We start from the raw sequence: 23,271 nt of genomic DNA on the forward strand, positions 1-23,271 counted from the left end.
CCTGTGAGCTCCTGAATAAATCCGGAGCGGGGGCCCCTCCATGTACTTTGCAGGGGGGCCCCCTCAGGTTTCGTTACGCCCCTGGAATGTACACTCTCTCCAAGATGGCACCAAGGGGGAGGGGGAATGGGAATGAGAGAGGACATGAAAGAATGGTTTGTGCTACTTCACAGAGGAGGCAATGTTGTGTGGGTTCACATTTGTTCAGCCTCCTAATCTGCTATCTAACCCAGGGTTGCTCCTGTGCCGTTTTGGTAGAATCTGAAGGGATGAATGTTAACAGGTTTGCTCATATATTCTCCTTAACAAGTAATAAGAATATCACATCTGATATTGGGTTTGCACTATGCACCTTATGGCTCTTCTGTAACCTCTCCAAAAGGGAAGCTGTAGTGCCCAGCAGGGTTTACACAAAGGAACACAAGGGGCAGCAAACCAGGTTAATGCAATTAGGTTGGGGCTCAAATGTCTTGTCTGAAAAACGGACTCTAGGGTTTTGCGTTAGGGGTGACCTTTAGTCATGCAAGGTAGTCTCTCTTGAGGAACAATGTTACAAGAGTCTTGGCCTCTGCCTTCCTTGGCCATGCACCTGAGGGAGCGATTGCATCGGGGTGAAACCGCCGAGGTCAAGCACTGCGCTTTCATGCATTAACTAGTGTCATTTATGCTTAATACGATGGTTGTACTCATCTGGTAATGGCTGTTTTCTTCTTCACAGGTTGTCAGGATCAGCAGTTGCTGCTGACAAAGGACCAAAGTTCTGCGTAGCTGATGAATCACTGCTGACTGGAACCAGCTCTGTGGTGATGATCGGGTGGGTTTTGAAACCATTGAGCATCTCCTTCTTTTGGGAAGTCAATTGCAAGGTATGGCACCAAAGGTGTACCTTAGTCAAGAGCCCACACCCCACTTGTGAAGGTTCTGAAATAGCAAAGTCATACACAATTTGGAAGTTTCTAAAGAAAGGGCCAAGGCATGCACTGGGCTGGGTCATGCACAGTGGGGAAGTCTATGGAGGAAGGGCTGACTCGTGCATAGTGTGAAAGTCTAGGGGGAAGGGCTGTCATGCATAGCATGGAGGCCTACAAGGGAATGCGCTTCCCTTCCCCACTAGATGACAAGCTGATTTACATTCCTTAGTGATGAGCTTCCTTTGGGGCACAGGCGCAAAAAGGTGGCCCTGAAAACATTGCAGCGGCCGACAGCGGAGGGGGGCCTCGCAGTCCCTGACTTCGAAAGATACTACCTGGCTGGTCAACTACAGTGGTTCGTCCGGTGGCTTGCAGATCAGCAGTCGTCAGAATGAGAAGCGCAGCTGTTCACACCAGACCTAAACACACTACTGAGACTGTTAGTGCACAAGGGCAGGGCACCGAAGGGAGAGGTCGGGGAGCTGCAAGTAACACAGCGCTGTTGGAGTTGGCCCCTTAATCCCCTGACCTCCTCATAATGCTGTTGCGACTGTTACCACACGGGGGCAATGGGAGGAGCTAGGAGACTGGGAGCAGGCGGGGGCATCGCGACTGGGAGTCTTATTTCGGGACGGGGTGCTGCTCCAATTTGAAGAATTACAAGAGAACTTTAATCTCCCTCATAGGCAATTCTTACTGCACGGGGCATGGTGGCGACGATCCACGAATATTGGGGGTGGTACTGTTGGAACCTCCACTCCATGAAACTTGCAGATAAATAGGTACCGGAGGGGGCAGGATTAGAGGGGGTCACAGGTCTCTACAGAGCACTAGGCGGTATACCCTTCAACCGCTGACCACTCTCTGAGATAGATGGGCAGAGGACTTAAATATCCCCTTGGAGGATAAAGACTGGGAAACATACTGACCGGGACCCCTAGAGTTTCGAGGAACACCCGCTTCCGCCTAATTAATTATTTCACACTACATAGGGCATACCTTCCCCCGGGACTAATTAATAAATATTTCCATAGGGAGGACATGAAATGCCCAAGATGCAAAGAAATGGGTGAAGAAATCCTTCATATGCTCTGGGCATGCCCAGTACTGAGGGATTAATGGAAGGGAGTCATTGACACACTCTGGGAGGGCATAGAACATCCTGCCCCAGATGCCCCAGCACATTGCCTTCTGAGCTTGTTCTCCCATACCTCCAAAACATGGGTCACCAGTATATTTCAGGACCTGGTCTTGATGTTAGCTAAAAGAGAAATAACGAGGCATTGAAAGGCGCAGGAGGGGCCCCGATTTTCTACATGGAAAAAAAGAGTTCGAAAAATGGGCAAGCTGCGAGGGGAGGGTTCTCCTTAGAAATACATGGAGGGGCATCGGCTCTATCGAGAGAGCAAGGGCATGGGAGGCATTGGTGGAGAGTAGATCAGCCACAGATGCCTCTAGTTAGGTGCACCACAATCAGATATGTAGAGAATACTGTCTCTTACCCAGTCTTATAGTCATGTGCTTCGATTGTGATATCATTATAGTAACCATCATGTGTAAAATATTAGTGTCCCTTTTAAAGTGCTTGAAAAAGTCCCCCCGGCAGCAATTAAAAATGAAAGCAGATGCACCATTAGTGCAGTAAGCATTAACAATAGTTTTGCTGTGCTGTCAGTGGGCTGCTTGTCACAGCAAAAAAAGATTTAAAAATCGAACACACGGGTAGCCCTACCTTTGCATCCAGGCATAGATTTTAGAAAAGAAAATATTTCTGGTGTTTGGACCAGAAACATTTTCTTTCCCAGTACGGTGGACAACATTATAAAGGAGAAACTCTGGACCTCATCACCAAAGGACACACCGTCACAATGGATACCATCACCCCTTGGAATTGGTCCGACCATAACAGCATTTTCTTCCATATTAACATGGAGGTGTCTCTGAGGAAGGCTCAACCAACGAAATCGAAGATTTGGAAAAGGGACCTCTGAGATATCAACACAACAGATCTAGCAACCCAATGTAAATTTGCCCTCTCTTCCCAAATTGACATGTCTGAGGTGCATGTACTCACTGACTATTACAACTCTACTATCTCTAGCATCATGGATTCCATTGCTCTACTCTCAACAAAAAATGCCTCAACAAAAATATCCAAACCATGGTTCAACGGCAACCTAAACTCGGAACGTCGCAACCTTAGGGCGATCGAACGATCCTGGAAATCCAAACCATCCTCGGACCAGGTAAAAATCCTTAGATCGGTAAGGAGTTCCGATAAACACATTTTTGTAACTGTTCTTGTTCTGTGAGTCCTATTTGATATGGTTCTGTTTGGTATTCCTATTTGACACATGTAATGCAACTGTTACCTTCCTATCCCTCCAATTGTAAAGCGCTCTGATATCCCTCGGGATCATGTTCGCGCTATATAAAACTTTATAAATAAATAAATAAATAAACCCAATGATGTCAACCGCAGTATGACGGTATTCTGGTGGACGTACGACAACAGGTCTTCTGCTGCACTAAAGCATTTAAAGTGAGTGTTTAGCGAAATATGTAAAATAAAATGTAGGACTCCTAGGTGACAACAGGAAAGAACAGTGTTCCCAGAGATTAGACAGGATGAGTTCCACATTGAAGCCCTACAGGACCCACACAGTAAAGAATGATTTATGAAGATTTGAGGAGAATCAATGTACGTTTCCCACTTTTAAAAACAGTGCCCATCTCTCTGAGCCTTTACAAACGATAAATAGATAATCCTGTGAAAGTGTAAATATATATTATTTCAGGGAATTAGTGGAGTCATAGCAAGCTACTAATGGCATATCTCAGGTACACACTTCAGCTGAAAACATTCATTTGACCACACACCAATTAATCAAGCAAAAACACACAACTTAATGATAAACACTTCAATACTTTGTTATAAATATTAGACCTCTTAATTCCAGGGCAAAGGAAATTAACTTCTATTTATAATTCAGAAATCATGAGCTGAAAATACTGTAAAGACAAAAGATGTGCTAGAATAGAGAGAATATGAATCTTGAGGACCAAGCTGAATGTAATGGAAGAGGCAGGTATAACTGGGAATATATCAAATCTATTCTACAAGGTAAGGAAACCATAGCATGTAGGAGCACGTCTCTGTCTCCTTTAGACTGACAAAGGGCAAAATATACTGATGCAAAAGCGACATTGGAGAAATCGATCAAGCATCAAGGAAATCTGGTGTATATTTCAAACAACCATGCAGAAGTGCAACAGCGTAAATCTATGTGATGGACAACGCAAGAAAATATGACTGAGTCATGAGGAGTGAGTATACTGCAACTAAATAACATACCTATATGTAACTTGATGTCTGGGGATACCCAAGGAGGGGGCTTAATCTTGAGAGTCCTTATTTACAACAAAACTTTAAATCTGCTAATATGCGTTGGTGTCTTCCAATGAACAAGCAACTGCCAATAATGTTTTTGGACTGTATAGCTGGGACTACTTTAACAAAAACGAACTAAAGTTGCTTATAAAAAAAATATACAAGAACTATAACTGACAAAAAAAAAATCAAATGACGTACATGTACATTTATATCACAATATTGAAAGCTGATGGAACGTGATTAGATGTAATTATTACTCTATGTTAGCAATGAACTAAAGCATTCTGTCTATGAAGAAAAGGGCAAAGGCAAACATTTCTTTTGTCTTTTCTTCCGACTGCAAGTATAATAAGTGCCACTCTGGCTGACATTAAAGAATGCATGTATTATACTTCTGCGTCACTGCTGCAAAGGATGGAGAGTAAAGTTTAGCCGTTTTAAGGACCAGTAGGTGAACATGTACATAGAGTGAATAATTTGGTCCTTGCCAAAATGAAAACACTAACAATTTTAGAAACATCTGTCCAAACAACCTCTGTATTTCCACTTCAGAGGACATTAATCAAACAGTTATGAAAATTGTAAATCTAAAAGCTTAAGTTAAGCAACATTAAAGTGGGAAATTATATTCTGTCCCAAATTAGACAAATAAAGTTAATATTTTAATAACCCTACATCAGCAAACATTATTAAAGCAATGTCACCTACGCCCAAGGGTTTTAACAGTCCACAGCAAAAGGGAAAACTGTATATCATAGTTTTATGTAAAACCACATTGTGAGGGTCAAATGTAATGCCACTGAGTTTTCAGCTTCAATTCTGTTAGAGAGATCTTGGAAAGGTTTTTAAATAATTTTCATTATATTGATCTTGCTGTAGTAATGAGCATTTAAAAACTATCCCCAACATCAAACCTCTCAGCCAGCGCATACAAAATTTCCCTAGATGAAACCTATGTTTTTTAAATTGAGGCAAGTTTTAAATTTCACTCCTAATTTGCTGTGTAATTACTGGTGCTGTAATGGTATTTTAATGATGGCATACATTTCAAGTTTTTTAAAATGAACCAGCTAAGCTTTCTCTGTTCACCTCCTCGCTAACGAGCCATTACCTGTAGTCACACCAGGGACACCTGTAGGGCTTCTCTCCAGTATGGACACGCTTGTGTCGTGTCAGGTGTGACTGCGTAGTCGAGGCAAAGTTGCACTCTTCACATTTAAATGGCTTCTCTCCTGCAAGAAGTCAAAGAAAAGTGTGCATAATTAGAATAATCAATTTGTAAAATGAAAATAGGGAGCAAGAATTACCCTTTGAGACTAAAGCCAAGGATAATGCATGGAAAGATCATGGTAGAAATAAAATAAATATTGTGCAAAAAGAATGCTATTTTTTCTGCCCAAATTGATGTACTTTCACCTACATTTCAGGTAAACAGTAATAAAGAACAACTCAAGGAAAAGTCATGCAGTACTGACTCCAATTATTCTTACAGCACTACTCAACCGGACTTACAACTAAATGGGAAGAATGAACAAGCTACTTACCTTTGGTATTGCCTGTTATGGTGTAAATCGCAGATTCATGACCTTTTCAATCTCCTGGGCATCAGACTGGATTCAGAAAGGTTTCATGCAACAGCTCCAGTAAGCCAGCAGGTGGCCATATGGGGTTCTGCAGTAATTCTGTCCTGCCTCCGGAAAGTATTATGAAAAGCCACATATAGGCTCGCCCACCCTCCTCTAAACCTACCCCCTCAATCCCCGGGGCTGCTATCAGTTTCACAAACAACTTCCATGCAACCAGACACAGAGTGACTAAACAGTTGAGTAGCAGACAGTGAGATCAACCTAAAGTTGAACCTTATGACCTAACAGTTATCAACTTTCAAGGAGGTTGGTGAGGAGTCTGCTGTTAGACGAATATCCAACAGAAAGGAAGTTACCAAAGATAAGTAACTTGTTCCTATGATGGATACTTCTAACAGCTGATTCCTCCCTTTTAAATCAATACCAAAGCAGTGCCCACACCAAGGAGGCAAGCCTGGGAAACGGACTTTAGAACAGGAAATCTTGAAAAACACTCTTCTCTAGGAGGTGGGACAGTTGGGCAAAATATTGACCAATATAAAACAGAACTCATTAGACAACTTGCCAATAATGAGCATTATTTGAAACTTTCTACAGACCCCACTAAAGAGCTCCAGGGAAGGATTACTGATATCACCAACAGAGGTAAAACAGAATGATTTTTGAGCCAGAATGAGTTTCTATTCCTAAATACTAGGAACACCCGTAATCAACAGCTTACCGAAGAAACAAAAGAGCCTCGAGTCACCTCCAGGTAGGCCTATAATCTCTGGCTGGGGTTCAATTTTTGAAGCAATCGGTAGGTGCGTTAATTTGTTTATCAAATACATTATTCCCAATACCACTTGCTATGTAAGGGATAGATTACAAATCAGATTTAACATTTTCCTTTTGACCAGACAGACACTTGCCTGGGGACGATGGATATTGAATCTTTAAGTACTAATATACCGCAATAAGAAGGCACTGAGGTAATTAGAAATATTATTGATTAAAGAACATGGCCACACCAAGTCACCACGCCCTTTATTATTGAATTACTCAAATTGACACTAACAAGAAATTTTTGCGATTTTTATGATGACTTTTATCAACAAAATTAAATTAAAGAAACTTCCATGGGAGAGGTTTTTACCCCAAATGTTATTGAACCTCAACCCCTTTCGCAGCCAGATTGTTATGTGGAAGCTCTATATTGACAATATTTTCTTCATATGGCGTGGTGAGGAAAGCCCACTTACCGAATTTCTTCATTGGTTCAATACTAATTGCAAAGGCCTTAAATTCACTCTTCAATACAGTAAATCTGAGATATCCTTTCTTGATTAGTTGTTTGAAACATGGAATGGGGAACTGTACATGACACTATCTTAAACCCACAGAGAGAGAGAGAAACACACTGTTAGCCTATTTTAGCCATCATACTAGAGCACTACGGAACTCACTCACTTATTCACAATTTTTGCCTGTTAGAAGAAATTGTACGCACAAACAGGAATTCTTTAATTAAGCTGAGACACTATCACAGAAGCTCCTGTTCAGAGAATACCCATAGAAACTAGTAAAAAGATCCATGAAGAGGGCCTGGCACTATCCTGAAGAATCATTACTTATTCCAAAAGAGAAAAAGGACACAGCCAGACTAATATATGGAACTACATTTCTCCCTATATCAAACCAATTGAAAAAATCTATTTTGAAACACTGTAATGAATTAAATGCGGGTGACCTTACACTTGACTTTGTTTTGGATTTCGTAAGAATAAGAGCATTAAAGAATTATTAAGTCTGAGCAAGTTTTCCCCCATCTAAGACTGACTACACGGTCAATGATCTATGGGGATTACCCCCAGTGATGGGCCACTTTAAATGCGGCAACTGCAGTGTCTGTGAATTTACAGTCGAAACTAAATAATTCATTTATAAAAATGGTAGGATAACCCTGAAGCAATTTTCTAACTGCAACACTGCTAACGTGGTCTACGCCATCACCTGCCCCTCTAATCTGCTATACATTGGGCAGACAACACAAACAATTTGTGTCAGAATATGCCAAGATAGGAGTCACCTTAGGTGTAAAGTTATGACTGCCCCAATGGTGGAACATTTTGTGAAGTTAAATCATAAAGAGAATGGCCTATGCTGGCAAATCTTCGCTGTGGTGAATTAACCAAACAGAGGCGGAAGTATCTTCTTCATACTGAACAAAGAGGAACTGAAATGGATTTTACTCACAGACTGCTTACATACAGGACTAAACAAATTGGCGGATTGGATATCCTTTCTATAAAATACAACATGGCCAATTATCGGAGTAAACTGTACATAAATCATGACTGAGCACTTACCTAGTACATATATGGACTATAAAGGTAATACCACTTACCTTATCTTGATCAAGAACCAGATGGTCCTAATTCTGTATGATGCTAATGAATCTTTCTTAATGTGTATATATTACATTTTGTCTTTCATACTAGTATATAAGCTGCTAATTTTTCTCTTTTTTTCTCCCTCTTGGTTGCCTATATTGTATGCATACACTGTAGTTATATGTTTTCACATGAAATTAGCTTTTTCTTTTTAGGAGCCACTTACTATTAATATTATTTCTTAATTGCTTTTTTTCCTCTTAGTTTGGTAGACAAGCACTTGTTTTCCTCCCTGAAAGTCATCGCAATCCGTTACCGTGGCCTTAGACATCATCTGGGTATACACGTTCCTTCTGCCTGCATATTGATCATGATTTGGACAACATGAGCTCCACGCACTCGGGCCTTGCTCCAATGGGGTCTCCTGCACATCTGCCTCCCCTTTTGTGCACACACTCCCTCGGCCATTCCATATACCTATTTTGGTAATTTTACCCTACTTGTTTTGATTTCTGATTTTAGGTGGGATCGCTGAAATAATTTTTTCTCCTGTAAAACCTTTGGTAACTGGTTATCTTACTAGATTGTCAGTAGCCATCCCTCATTTTCTTGCTGATACCTCTACTACAGGAGATCATCATATGATCGCTAACAGAGTTTTCTTGGACTTCTATATGTGACAACCTATTAAAAATATCAGCTGAAATAATTAAATAATCGATAACAGACCCATCAGTGAACGATTTATGAGTAGCTTTAGCTGGAATATCATTCACTATTCTTCTCAAGCCTTCTAGTAGCATCAGGCCCCTTTTATCTACCCAACAGTTATTTGGAATTTTTAGAGCTTCCTTTTTAGAGCCATTTGCCAATAGCCCTATGCTCTGAGTAGAAACGTTGTCATTCAAATCACCCACCAATACTAGATGTGTGCACTTCTCTCTTAACATAATGGTGGAAATAAAAACCAACAGGTCCTTCAGTAGGTAAGCGTGGGAGAGGTCTGGGGAAATGCAAGCATTTACAAATAACAGTGAGCTTATACTTTCTTGGTCCTTTTTAAAAACTATCTTGACCGCTTGCATTAAATTAGAGATATGGGAAAAACCTTCATACACCCACCTGGCGTTGGATCTAAGCAGTAGAGCTGTGCCTCCTTTCGCGTGTCCTCAATTCACCAGGAATGCAGGGCAGCTTAACACAGTAGATTCTTCTATAGACCAGCTCTTTACCATCCAAGATTCTTGAATATATATATATTATTTTTTTTTACACAGTTTTATATAGCACGAACTTGACCCAAAAGTATCGGGCCTCAAAGCGCTTAACACGAGCACAAGTTGCATTAGATGAGGACACATTCATTTTATTTTTGTTAGGCACTGGGAGATTAAGTGATTTGCCCAGAATCACAGGACGTTGCGTGTCTCGAACCCGGTTCCCTTACTAGGGATAATTCTTTAACCTCAGTCCAGTAGAGTTATTGGTATTGAGAGCCCCCGCCACCCAGCTCCATTTCCTGTCGCTTCCTCTATAGTCTGCATCGGTTTATTCTCTCTCTGTAAGCAGTGAGACTTTCCTATCACCTTTTTCAAAAGAGGCCAGCACTTTGGTTTCTACCTTCAAAAAAAGGGATTATTGCTGGAGGGAGGTCAGAATGACAATTAACCTGGTCATTAAGACCATTATAATTATGTGAAGATTTTATAAAAGGTCTCTCCTTCTGTGGAATGAGGACATCAATCCCTCAACATCACAATTTATCACTATAACCCTAGAATGTAAGGTCACGCTAGATCCTCCGTGGCTACCATGATCTAAAACTTGAACCGTATCGAGGTCACTAATCTGTACCATTTGAAGACCCAGGATGTATAAAAAACAGCCCAATAAAAAGGACCTTTTCAGATTGGTCAAAAATAGAAAAACATTCTAGGGACAGGGGCAACGCCATCGGATGACTAGTCAAGATAGACCCCCTAGGACCTCTCCCATTAGGATTATAAATAATGTTATCCCCTAATGTGGAAGAAAATAATGCAGCATCAGGGTTCGAGTTATGAGATATTGCCATTACTGGGCTGGAAGCTGGTGCGTTATCTCCTTGCGAATCTGGTGTTAGAATATGGGTGTTCTTTAGTGACGACAGAGTCTCTTGTTATGGCTTTAGCTTGCGCTTGTCCTTCCCCCTTTGCTGCAATCGAGGTGGAGTACAGAGTCAAATTTAAGTTGAAGTGCCATCTTTATGTTTGCATGCTTATTTTTGGGGAAATAGGGAAGGCACTCTTTACCTTACTTGCTTTTGACACATTGGGGGCAAGGGGATAACGATGGCAATAGTGCAGAGACCTCAAGCTCAAAATAATTCTATAGCGAAAAATGCCGGTTTCTTCTAAATAGGAACACGTTTTTCTTCCTCTTTTTTCCAGCCAGCCTGAATACTAGAGTTCCTGCACCTGACATTTAAAGCAGCGTTTACTTGAGGAAATGTGATTGGAATTGAACTACAGCAATGATGTTGATGTTGAGGCGAGCATTGCCCTTTAGGAAGAATTGACGTACTAGAGGTAGCAGAAGAAGGTGCGGAGGTTTTTCCATTCTGAAGTCTTTGGTTCCAAATGACAGATTTAGTCAAGGATAAAAGGGAATCCAAAATATGATCAGTGTTGGACACCGATTCTTCCATCAAGATCAATATAGAGGACAGAACTCTTTCCTGGCAATGCAAAGATTCAGAGAGCAGGGTCCTATTCACTGGTTGGCTACTTGGTAAGTGTGGACTCAGGGACAAATCTGGAGTGTCTGACGCCCTTGAAATTGTTATGAAGATTCCACTGGGGGTACTATTAAATAGCTGCATCTTGATGGAGGGACCAATAGGTGTATTCATTATGTGTTCCCGTAGGTTTGATAAAGATGGAGTACCGGTAAGTACATTAGTTGGCTGGGGCCTTTCATGGCCAAGTTCATGTTGATATTTGGGAGGGTGAAATCTTCCAATATAGGGCCTTGAATTATTCCTTAATGGATTTGCTTTCGTTTTTTTCAGGCTCTTATACAAAAACCAGTTTCCCAGAACGCAGCTTCTTGGCAGTCATGTCTTAACCCTCAGCTACACTAACACTGGCTTTAATCCCAGCCTGGTACAATTTCTTTAGCTTTCTTTTTGGGTAGAATTTTAAAAGGAGCAATTCAACTAGCTATAAGTCCTACTGAAGCGGAGGAGAAAATGCTGTATTATCTGAGATAAATCACTTAAACACGAAGTCAGAGTCTTATTAGAGTGATCTATATTTGAGTAAGATCTCTCCAAGGACCAAAAGGGAGACTAAAGAAGCGGATCCACTGCTGAGGCAAGCTGCACCAACCTAAAGCCGGCTGCTTCTGCATCAGCAGGGAAAGGCACGGGGTCTAAGCCTTATTTGCCGACCCAATATAGGTCTAAACTCATGGAAAGGACACAATTCCCTTGCGTAACCTGTGTTATGATACCAAGAACTCATCAAAGGTGAGCTGGACACAGCCTCAGTTTTCTCTTTTTTTATTCCACTTCCCAGAACCTATGCCTTGTGGACTTGGGGTTTGTGGCAAATATTGTGCAGAAAATCCAGCAGTTGGAATGAAAGGCAATATTATTGTCTTTTGCCCTAGGTACTACTTGTACCCCCAATGCTGTTGACGGTTATTGACAACACTGTGCAGTGCCCTTACTAGGTCGCATCTGAACTCACCGAGCTATACAGCTGCACGCATTCCCACTTAGCTGAGTGACATTATGACAATATGACACAATATCTGTTGTCTTTGCCAGTTGTGGGTTGAAGAAAGAGCCTTACCAGCTTACTGTGAAGAATTATTTTTTTCTTTACTCTCCCACATGCCCGAGAGGTTGGAGCCCTGTTTTCTCTTTAGTTGAAATAGAATCGGAACCTGCACAGGGTTCTAGATCAATTTTTCGAAATATTAACCCCAGCGTGTCGAGGTGGTAAGTAAAGCAGGGAGGAGGAGGGCAGGCCCAGAGCGGTAGGTCACCGGGCCAAGCACAAGCTGCACCCAGACCTACCTGGGCTGCATCTGCGAGGGACCTGGGCTCACACCCAGCAGGTGGTAGCTGCTACCACCGGCTCTCGCCTTACTTCGCCTCCCACTCTGTGCTGCTCTCGCATCCCAAATGCCAAGCCCAGAAACCTCTCTTCTCTTTCTTCGGACAGGTCCGGTCTCGAGCCTCCGGCCTCAGGTTTGCTGCCCGCCACCTGTTCACCTCCCACACTACCTCACAGCAGTGGCGGCAACGGCACAGCGGTGGAGAACCAACAGTAACGGCGGCCCCGCTGGCTGTGGCGTCGGACGTCACAGAGCGTAGCTTCTCCATCTCCAATCTCCGTCCAACCAACAACTACATGCCAGTACACCTAGCTATTAAAGATACAGCACTGAATCTTTTCAAATAATTTCTAACTGACAGAACACAAAAAGTAACCAATTGTCAGCTTAAATCAAGTTCCTTTGCTCTATCATATGGGGTACCTCAGGGATCTTCCTTAACTCCTACATTATTCAATCTATATGTATCCCCTTTAGCTAAACTGATTCTGTCATGACTGTCCTGCGAATTAACTGTGGTACAGCCATATACATCATGATGCATTTAATATATAAATAATACATATTAAATATGTCCTTTGTTTGGTGGGTTTTTGTCTTACCCTTTTACTTTCATAACAAATGTGTGATTGTCGCTAACTTGTTGCAACTGAAACTAAGCAAAAGATTTACCCGACAGAACACACTAGCATTTATCTAATGTAAACCACAGTCTGATCACTCTCATGGAAAATAGGTAGGAAGTCAGGACCGCTCCAGAATGGAGTGTACAGATGTATAAATGGCACAGCATATTTAGTGCAGATTATCCCCCAGATTCAATCAGTATTCTTAATGGTCTTAAACTGCACTCATTTAAAATAATTTTGACCCCACTGTCTGCAGAGAACTAAACCTAAAGTGAGAGCCAATTGGTAAACCTTTGCAAGAGCATCGGGATCATTATATGTGAGTAGATTCCGAATACGCATTCTAAAACTAGCCCAGAAATAAAGCTTAAACTCAGGGAATAGCAGACAACTCTGATTAGCCAGCAGTTTCATAAGACATGTCGCCTGCATAGCTCTTTACATCCCCTTATAAAACTGCCAATGACCCTCTCGAGTCGCTTAAATAATGTGTCAGGGACTCACAGTGGAAGAGAGCGAAAAAGATGACGAAATTTAGGAACAACATTCATTTTAACAATATTACATCGCCCTGTAAGACTAAGTGGGAGACGACTCCATAATCACAATTTAAGACTGACAGACTTCAAGAGGTAATCATAGTTCAGCCCCACTATGTGATTTATATTAGCGCAAATCTTAATCCCAAAATAGGTAGGTAGAAATGTTTCATTTCACTCAAATGGGCAAACCATTATTTGCCTCATCGGATCCCCTTGTGATTTTTAAACATTAAGATTATTCATGACGATGGAAACCATTTCAGAATAAAAATGCTTGGGTGCCTATGCGACGCATGGAATCCACTGATACAACAATACAAAGGTTCTATGGTTCAAGAGGCGATATACAAAGCAAGTTAAAATGAAGTGTGTGCATTTTATTTCTGAAACAAGGAACATGTGACTAGGGCAACGACTCACACTCTTCCAAATTACTATGTTAAATATATCCCTATAAGAGAGTAATTGTCTGCTACTGATATTATGTATATATCACCAATTCTCCTGAGGTTAACAGGGTTCACTCAACCTCTATAAACACCATCTGAACCTCTTAACCCACACATTTTCAAACATATGGCTTTCTGTAGACTTCCCACAAAATTCTTTTTAGTGGACTTTATAACATAGTCCAATGAATCGCTTTAATATGAGTCAGAGATCAAAATCTAAAAATTCAGACGACAGTATGCCTTCTGAGACGCAATCTTGGTGGGAAAAACAAATTAACTCAGAAAGCTTTGGATCAAAGAATTTGTTGTCAGTGGGGCAAAATTACATCCAAGGTACAGTTTTCAGACCTTTGCAGGTCATTTTGGGGATGAAGGTTGCACAGTTCCATGGTGGAGTCTTCTGTGGGGTAACATGCTACCCAGTAGCAACTACTTAATGTTTTCCTACATGTAGTCTTACATCTTGGACATTTCCAAAATAAGCAATCTGTTGGAAGAAGTGTACATTAGAATGTACAAGTCAATTGGTCTCAATTTAAAAGGCACCCAGCAAACCTCAAATAAAATCCTAAATAGAAAAGAATCTTTGACAGAACCCTACTGCCTTATCTGTTACCAGATCTGCCTTAAAAGACTTAGGCTGGGTTACTATCTCTCTCACAGCATGGCAATAAATACAAATGTTAAGTAATAGACAACATCAAGATTGAAAAGGGTCACCAAGGAGTACAATACCAGGAAAGGCAGCAAGGCCGCGCTATTCACATTAACAGACCCTTTCAAGGTGTTAATTGTAAAGACAAGAGACAGCCTTTCGTCAAAATACACTGTAACAGAACCTTGCATCTGAGAAATATGAAGTATGAATTGAAAGTAACAAATATTTTAAATTACCCAGCATAAATAAACGCCAATTAGGGATCACTATAGAAGAGGCAAGGCTGCTCATACAATAATTCACTGCTCCCTCCAGGGAGTGCCCCATAATGCTCTGCATGGGTTTCATTTTTAGTTCGAGCATTCGAGGCCTCTTGTAAATACTTTAGTATATACTTATATGTGTATGTACACTGTGGGCTCTGGAGATCAGCCCAAGGAATTGTCTGCTTCCGCTTAGGGACTCTTTTTCAGTTCAACTGCCTCTATTTAACTGTTTTGATAGAAATCGACCAGCAGAGGTCAGTAAAATAGCAGAATTGCTTTCTGCTTACGGACTTTCTTTTTTTATTTTTCTGGCAACTACCTCTATTTAACTTTTTTGATAGAAAGAACAAGTTACTTACCTTCGGTAACGATATATCTGTAAGAAACATTAGTTAGTTAGATTCCTTACCTTAAAATATCCCCAGGAGTCAGGCTAGATCCGGAAAGATTTTTCGTCAGCAGTACCCTTGCGATAGTTTTGGAGATAAGTTCTTTGCAGAATCCATGAGCGCATGAATATAGCATCCTAAAAGGCAAGTGGCATTCGTAGACTTAAGAGCCATGCTGGCCGATGAAAAAACCTTTTTGGCCGATTGATCTAATTTCTTGGCCTCTCTGTCACTTGGAACCTGGGGAAAAGCACCTTTAGATTTCCCTGAACAAGCAGCCTGAACCGCCAGGCTCTCAGGCGACGGATGAGAAGTTAAAAACTCAGGGTCCCCCGGAGCTGCCCTATACCTCCTGGCAAATGTTTTCAAAACTACACCACACCTCCATTACAGGATCTATGATGGCCTCATTAAAGGGCAACAAGGGTTCTGAAACAGTAGTGGGAGAATGCAGCACCTCTGTCAAAATGTTCGACTTGAATTCAGTAGAAGGCAATTGCAGATCTAAAAGCTTAGCTGCCTTCCTTATGACTGCACGATATGGTGCCACATCCTTTGAGGGTTCATCAGAAGGTGGAGTAATTTCCCATTCAGGAGATAAATCCAAACCACTAGCCTCCTTAAGCTCTGCAAATACGTCATCAGACTCCACAAGCTCTCCTTCTTCTGCCTCTTCCAAAAGGTACCTTTGCTCATCAAGCACCCTTTGAGCCTCCCTCCTAGACCGGATTCTTACAACCGGTGCCGGCGTCGAACGTGGATCCACAGGAGCAGCCGGTGTCGAACGAGGTCGAGCCGGCGACGGTGAAGAAGGGAGGGGCGTCGATGTCCTCGGCGCCAGTAGATGCCAAGACGGCGTCGCCGGAAAAAATGGCATGATGGGGGCCTGTGGATAGGCTTGAGGCACCCCCAAACTGAAGGCCATTGGACCCATCAGACCCGAAGGTGCACCAGTTGAGTACATGGCTCTTTAAAATATCTCGTACATAGCATTTAGATAATGCGTGGGGTCCTGACCTGGTCCAGGGAACGCAGGGTACTGATCAGGCATCACCGGACTCGGGCCAACCGGCGCCGACGGTGAAATCTGCGGGGTCGAAGGCTCACCCGGTACTGGAAGCTCCTCAACCAGAGACGAAGCCGGAGCCGGAGATGGAACCGGAGCCGGAGATGGAACCGGCGTCGGAGATGGAACCGGCGTCGGAGATGGAACCGGCGTCGGAGATGGAACCGGCGTCGGAGATGGAACCGGCGTCGGAGATGGAACCGGTGAAGCCACTGGAGAAGAAGAACCAACAGCTGAATCCGGAACAGGCGAGGGAGACACAGAGTCCTTACGGCGTGACGTCGAGAAGAATGTCTCCTCTTATTTTTATGCATCTTAGATCTTGAAGCATGCCCCGAAGTCGACTTCGACGCCGACCTCGTTCTTGACCTCGTCCTGGATTTTCTCCTACCTCTCTTCTCTTTTTTCATCCTCGCGATGAAAAGCTTCACTTCTCTCTCCTTTAGAGCCTTGGTGCTCATGTTGCGACAGCAAGAGCATCCATCCACATCATGGTCCGAAGATAGGCACCATACGCAGTCGCCATGTGGATCCGTGATGGGCATATGCTTTCCACATTCGCGACAGGGCTTGAACCCCGACTTCTTTGTCGACATTTTCACAAAAAAGGACAGAGAAATCCAGTAGAAATACAAAGTAAGAGTGAAGCTACAGATAGAGATTCCCGAAATCCGTTGGCGTCGATGGCGCGGAAAAAAGGGAACTGACGTCATCACGCCGACGAGGTCTTCTTATAGAGCCGGTGACGTCAGCGGAGTCGCGAGCTGAGTCGTGCCTCTGTGACGTCGTCTTCGACCTCATCGGCGTGGACTGCTACAAAAGTTTCCGAATGTTGCTGGCGCAGGGGATATTCACAAGGTGAGGAATCCACTGGCAGATGTATCCATCAGGATTTCCCGAACCCGCTGTTCGAGAGGATAGACCCGAAACTGCGCCGAGGCCAGAACCGCTCCGATGCAGAGGAGCTTCTGGGAGGGACTCAGATGTGACTTCGGCACGTTGCTGCAGAACCCCAGCGAATGCAGGAGGTTGGCCGTAGTCTGGAGGTGGGAGACGACTGTTCGGGGCGAGCCCGCCTTCAACAACAAGTTGTCGAGATAGGGGAAGACTGGGACCCCTTATCTGCGCACTGGGACCCCTAATCTGCGCACATGAGCTAGGACCACCGCCAACACTTTCGTGAACACCCGAGGGGCACTGGTGAGGCCGAAGGGGAGCACGGTGAACTGAAAGTGCTTGTGGCCTACCAAGAACCTCAGGTAACGCCGGCGGGCCGGCAGGACAGGGATGTGGAAGTAAGCGTCCTGCAAGTCCAACGCTACCATCCAGTCTCCAGGGTCTAGGGCAGCCAGAACCTGAGCTTAAGTCAGCATCTTGAACTTCTCCTTCCGGAGGAAGGCGCTGACGCTCCTGAGGTCCAAGATAGGGCGTAGGCCCACTTTGCCCTTCTTTGGAACCAGAAAGTAGTGGGAGTAACAACCCCGTCCTACTTCTGGGCCAGGAACGTGCTCGATGGCCCCCTTGGCCAAGAGGGCTGTAACTTCCTTCTGCAGAAGTTGCAAGTGCTCCCCCGACATGCGGTGGTACTGCGATGGCATGGCTGGAGGGGTCGCCACCTGTCCGAAGTGATGGTACACCAGTGGAGCAGGTGATGGCAAACTCTGCCTTCCACTGGCGTGGAATGGGCCTGAAAGCTCGGACTAGGAAGGCTTTGAGGCAGATGCTGCAGGAGCAGATGTGGACTGACCGGCTCTCTGTCCCCCTGCTCCGCCACGGCGGAATCCACATCCGCAAACGCGTTGAGGCTGGATCTGCGGCCTGTGGCTGGACGAACGTGCGGGGGTGCCCCTTCCTTGGCCATGAAAGGGACGAAAAGCGGAAGTTTGCTAGCGCTGGGCCGAGAGGCCCAAGGACTTGGCCGTAGCCCTGGAGTCCTTAAAGCGCTCCAGCGCACTATCCGCTTTGTCACCAAAAAGGCGGCGGCCATCAAAGGGCATGTCCATGAGGGTGCTCTGGACATCCCCTGAAAAGTCTGTGGACCTCAGCCAGGCATGACGACGAATCGCCACTGTCGTTGCAATCGCTCTACCCAGCGAGTCTGTGGTATTAAGTCCACATCGAATGGAGTACCGTGCTGAATCCCGCCCCACAGCAAGAGCCTGGGCGAGCCGTGTCCTTGCCTCCTCTGGACACTGAGGCAGCACGTCCGCCACCGTATCCCACAAAGAGTGGGTGTAACGGTCCAAAAGGCACGCGGTATTAATGGACCGCAACCCAAGACTGAGGGAGGAAAACTGTTTCTTTCCAAACTGCTCCAACCTTTTTGGATTCCCGATCCGGAGGTGCGGACGGGAAGGCAGTTTGGAACATAGAGGCCTGGATAACCAGACTCTCAGGGGTGGGGTGTATGGACAGAAAGCAGAGGTCACCCGGAGCTGGGCGGTGGCGCCGGGCCACGTTCCGATCCACAAGAGAGACTGTGGAGGGCTTGGACCAAGTGCCCATCAGAACATCAGTGAGTGCCTCATTAAACTGCAGTAGAGGCTCCGAAGAGCTTACCGGCGGTTGAAGCACCTCAGTGAGGAGGTTAGTCCTCACGGCCGCTGCAGGGAGCTCCATGTGTAGGGCCTGGGCCGCACTGAGCAACACCACAGAATAAGTCGCACCCTCCTCCGTAGCCACGGAAGGAGGAGAAATGAAATCAGTGTCAGGCGAAGTGTCTAGACCACTGGCATCCCCCAGCTCGTCTGCCCAGTCCTGACTTAACTGGCACTGCTGTGCCAGAGGGTGCTCAGACCCCTCCCAGTCCTCCCCTTCATCCGTCTCCTGGTAAACAGATAGAAAGGACGGAGCCGGGTCATAGATGAAATGCTCAACCATCGGCGCCGCTCCGACGCCGGACCCGGACTTAAACTAGGGACGGCGTCGTCTGAGGACGGCGCCGAGAGCGGCACCATGGGGGTTGGCGCCGGCGGAGGAGTCGTAAGGTCAACCGCCGTCGACCGGGATCCAGGCCTGGATCCCACGGGGATCTGCGGCATCAGGACCAAAGTCAACGACGGCGCCGGGGCCGAAGCCGCCGGCACGCTAGGCCCCCCAGTCGGACCTGCGGGGCCCGGAGGTGCGCCGGCAAGCCTCAACGGCGGAGCGAGACTCCTCATGGCCACGAGAAAGTCCCGAATCTCACCCGGAGTCGCATGAGGCCCAGGGACCGGAGGGTATGGGGCTGGATGCAACTCCTGCGGCTCTGGCGGAGCTGCGCGGGTGGTGCCACCCGAACCCTCGGCCGAGTCGCGCGACCGGCGAGGGGAGTCAGAAGAGCGATGCCACTTCTTCGACTTCTTTTTACCGTGCCTTGACTTACCTGAATGCGAGGACTTGGAGCCCGACGAGCAGTGATGACTTCGGCTCCACGACCGGTCCCTCGACCTCGTCCTCGACCGGGACCTCGAGCGGCGCGTAGCCGACTGCCGGATCTTGAGGAGCTTGCGGGACCACTCCCGCCTAGCCTTCGAGGTCAAGGCCCAGCAGTCAGGGCACGACTTGTCATCGTGGTCGGTCCCAAGGCAGTAGAGACACCGATGGTGGGGGTCGGTAACTGACATCAGTCGGTGACAGACGTCACACGGCTTGAACCCGGCCATCCCTACCGGCACCAGGAGTCGAAGTCGACTCGAAAAGAGAGACAAAAATTTCCAAAAAGTTAGTCAAAAAATGACTAAGGGTACGTTCTTCCCAGATCTGTGCTTACTGGCGCGGAAAAAAGAAGAACTGACTTCAGCACGCGAGTGCGGCGTCTAAGTACTCCGACGACGTCATCCCGGCGATCATGTCGCAGACGACGCCTACTGACGTGCAAGGGTGCTGATGACGAAAAATCTTTCCGGATCCAGCCTGACGCCTGGCGATATTCTAAGGTAAGGAATCTAACTAACGTCTTTCTTTCAGATACGACCAGCAGAGGTCAGTAAAATACCAGAATCACTTTAGCATTCACTAGATTCCAGTCCATAGAAATTGTCTTTCATGAGCACCCGTAGACATTATTATTTTTTTCAAATCTTGTATTTTCAGTGATATGACCACCGAAGGCCCTGATTTTATATTAAAAACAGAGCTTTGGACTATACCATTTTCCGCTGAAAGGTAATATTTCTCTCCATGTGTTCCCATACCTGACACGGCACGCAATTTGGTGCTTACTTTTCCTTCAAGTTAAACAACAGTAGGCTAATGTGCTGCATAGCTGAATACATATAAGGTCCCAAAGGCGAGACCGATTGCATTGCAAATGCTTGTTAGGCATTATAGTTGTTGCAGTGCCGCAAGGAGAGGCAGAGTCACCACCAATAATTCAAAGAAGTGTTGTGAGGGTGGAAAAGAGAACAGCAGCCCTCCCAGGAAGCCTTTATAAAAATGAGTGCAAGTCTCCTGGGTTATTAGATGCATGACCCAAGGAGAACTTACCATGATTTTTTTAAGTGCTCTGAGCTGGAGCTATATACTCTTCAGCTGGTGTGTGGGGGCCTCTTTTCATAGGTTCTATGTCTGCTTTCTGCAGCTTCAAGTGTGTAAAAGAGAAACTAAAATAAATTATTTAGACTTGTTTGGAATAAAAATACTTTGTTTTAAATATTTTTGGGACAATCATTTGTATGCATTCCCATGTGCTTATTTATGAAGATTACTTTGGAATATGGTTATTGATAAATTATTGTGGTGACTATTTGACAAAGCCAATACCTCTGCTGGTCCATGTGCTGACTCCTTCCTAAAGCCAATAGGTCAGCCTTTTATATTTGTGGTGCTCTGACACTTTGACAAAGCCAGTAGGTCTGCCTAAATTACTTCTAATTTTCACTGTGATACCCTAATTGGGATGGGGATGCCTAGTTGTGTGTCCCGTCCATGCTGTGCCCCTGGAATGAACCTATACCTGACTGATGAGCCTTAATAAGGATGAAACTGGTCTTGGTTGCTTGGCTACCCGTTCTGGGAGGACCTGCTCTGGCAGTCTGGGCTGCACTGTTCCTATTGAAGCAGGGTCAAGACTGATTTGCATAGGACTGGCTCAGAAATTAGATGGCATGGTGTGTAAAATAACAATGGACTGGGATGTGGCCTAAGTTTTACCAGTGGCTGAGATTAATTCATCTATTCCAGCCATCACTTTTTTGTATACTTCAGTGCGACGCCCTAAGTGCGAGGGGTATGCCCAGACGTGGGTTCTGTGGACACCGTGGCCCAGATATACCAGACGGATGAGCCACAACAAGGACAAAACCAGTATTGGGTTGCTTGTGTTCTTGTTCAGGGAGGACCTGACCTTACAGTTTGGACATGAATACTCCTATTGGAACAGGGTCAAAGCTGATTTCCAATCAGCTGGGTCCAAACCATCCTTGTATTGGTACATAATTCTCAACATCCTCTCTGAACTTAGTACTTTTACAAAAATATATCCTGCTCAGTTATATACAACACCTTTTGTCTCAACCTGAACTCTGGTGTGATCTTCTCTAGCTTGGCCGCTGTCCTATTGGGGGCAGGCCAATCCTACAGCATCCTCTGCTTTGGTGTTTGCCATTTACCATCCATTGAAATGTATGTTCACATTAGGCATGATAAAGAGCTTACACCAATTCAGGTAAACAGATCTGGTCCTAAAATCACTATGAGGCCAACCACTACAATACAAAACTACATAGCCAAATATCTTAAGCTTTTGTTACTGTGGGTAAACAATTACTGTAGAAAGACCACCAGTGTCAAGTAGGAATAAACAAAAAAGAAAAACAGAAAACGAGCTATTAACACTATAGTACACCTGTGGCATTGTATATGCATCTTGGCAAGTGACCGCTTTCAGTTGCTCGAGGTTCAAAAAAGAGGTAATGGCTGCCAGCAACTAAAGCCCTGATTTAATTTTTTTTTAAAAAACAATCATGCATTTGGTTTGCGAACAGTAGGACCCACAAAAACACTGATGAAACAGGAGATCAGTACACTTGGTGGTCTGGAAAACGTTGAAACTCCTTGTGGTCTATGAAATGAGAATCAAAAGTGAATTGGGTAAAACGTGCATCTGATATACCACTACCCACATTCAAATTTCAACCCCAGAGAGCACAACCCTGTGCAGTAGGTCATACTCATCTGTGGACTTCCTCTTTGAACTCGCTGGATACGTCACTAGGTGGACAGCTGCTTTCTAGACCCACGGATATCAGCTCGTTAAAAAAGTGATTTGTCACCAACTTCTCAAAATAACGAATTCCAAAGAATAAAAAGATTTTAAAATGTTAGGCCCCCAGCTTCAAGATCAAATATTTTTACTATTTGATCCACGTGAAGTGAAATATAAAACAAAGGGTGTACGTTCAATTAATTTTTCTTTTGTTTGAATCGGTTTATGGAAAAAAAATATTTTTCAAGTCGCCAAGTACACATTGCAGTAATCATTCAAGTGCTGAGTCGCATGGTACATACTGAAATACATACGAACATGGAAAACAAACAGGTCAGTGCACTAGTCACGAAGTGTAAACTATGCATGTATACTGTAGTAGTGAGAGAACGTTGGTGAACCCATAAGATAGGATACATATAAGCATGGAACACACAGTAAATCATGTGTTGAAAGGGCACAGTGATACTCCCCCAGCTAGTCAGTAGTAGGACAGTCTCCCCAATAAGTCATCGGATAGGTTACGTTACACAGAGTCATACTTTTGCAAACGTTAAACTATGAGAACTCTAATTCAAGAACACAGCAGACCAGGAAGATGTAGAACCTAAGATTGCTCTATCCACCTTTCATGACTGGCAAGTGCTATGCGGGATATCCGCACCACAAAGGGAATGTGTGTATGTGGCGGCCGACCTGCTGATGGAAAAACCGA

General features: G+C 44.5%; 1 protein-coding gene across 6 annotated transcripts in view; it reads right to left on the minus strand.

The window, feature by feature from the left end:
- Positions 1–23,271, minus strand: part of ZNF407 (zinc finger protein 407) — a 1,626,307-nt gene that overhangs the window by 566,677 nt on the left and 1,036,359 nt on the right. For all 6 annotated transcript variants that reach the window (XM_085606953.1, XM_085606956.1, XM_085606954.1 and 3 more), the window contains one exon: positions 5,417–5,537. In XM_085606953.1, the coding sequence (XP_085463079.1) occupies positions 5,417–5,537 (121 nt within the window). The remainder of the gene's footprint in view (positions 1–5,416; positions 5,538–23,271) is intronic.

Source organism: Triturus cristatus, chromosome 5_2 (genome assembly GCF_964204655.1).
Source record: "Triturus cristatus chromosome 5_2, aTriCri1.1, whole genome shotgun sequence".
In the NCBI taxonomy this organism is placed as follows: domain Eukaryota; kingdom Metazoa; phylum Chordata; class Amphibia; order Caudata; family Salamandridae; genus Triturus; species Triturus cristatus.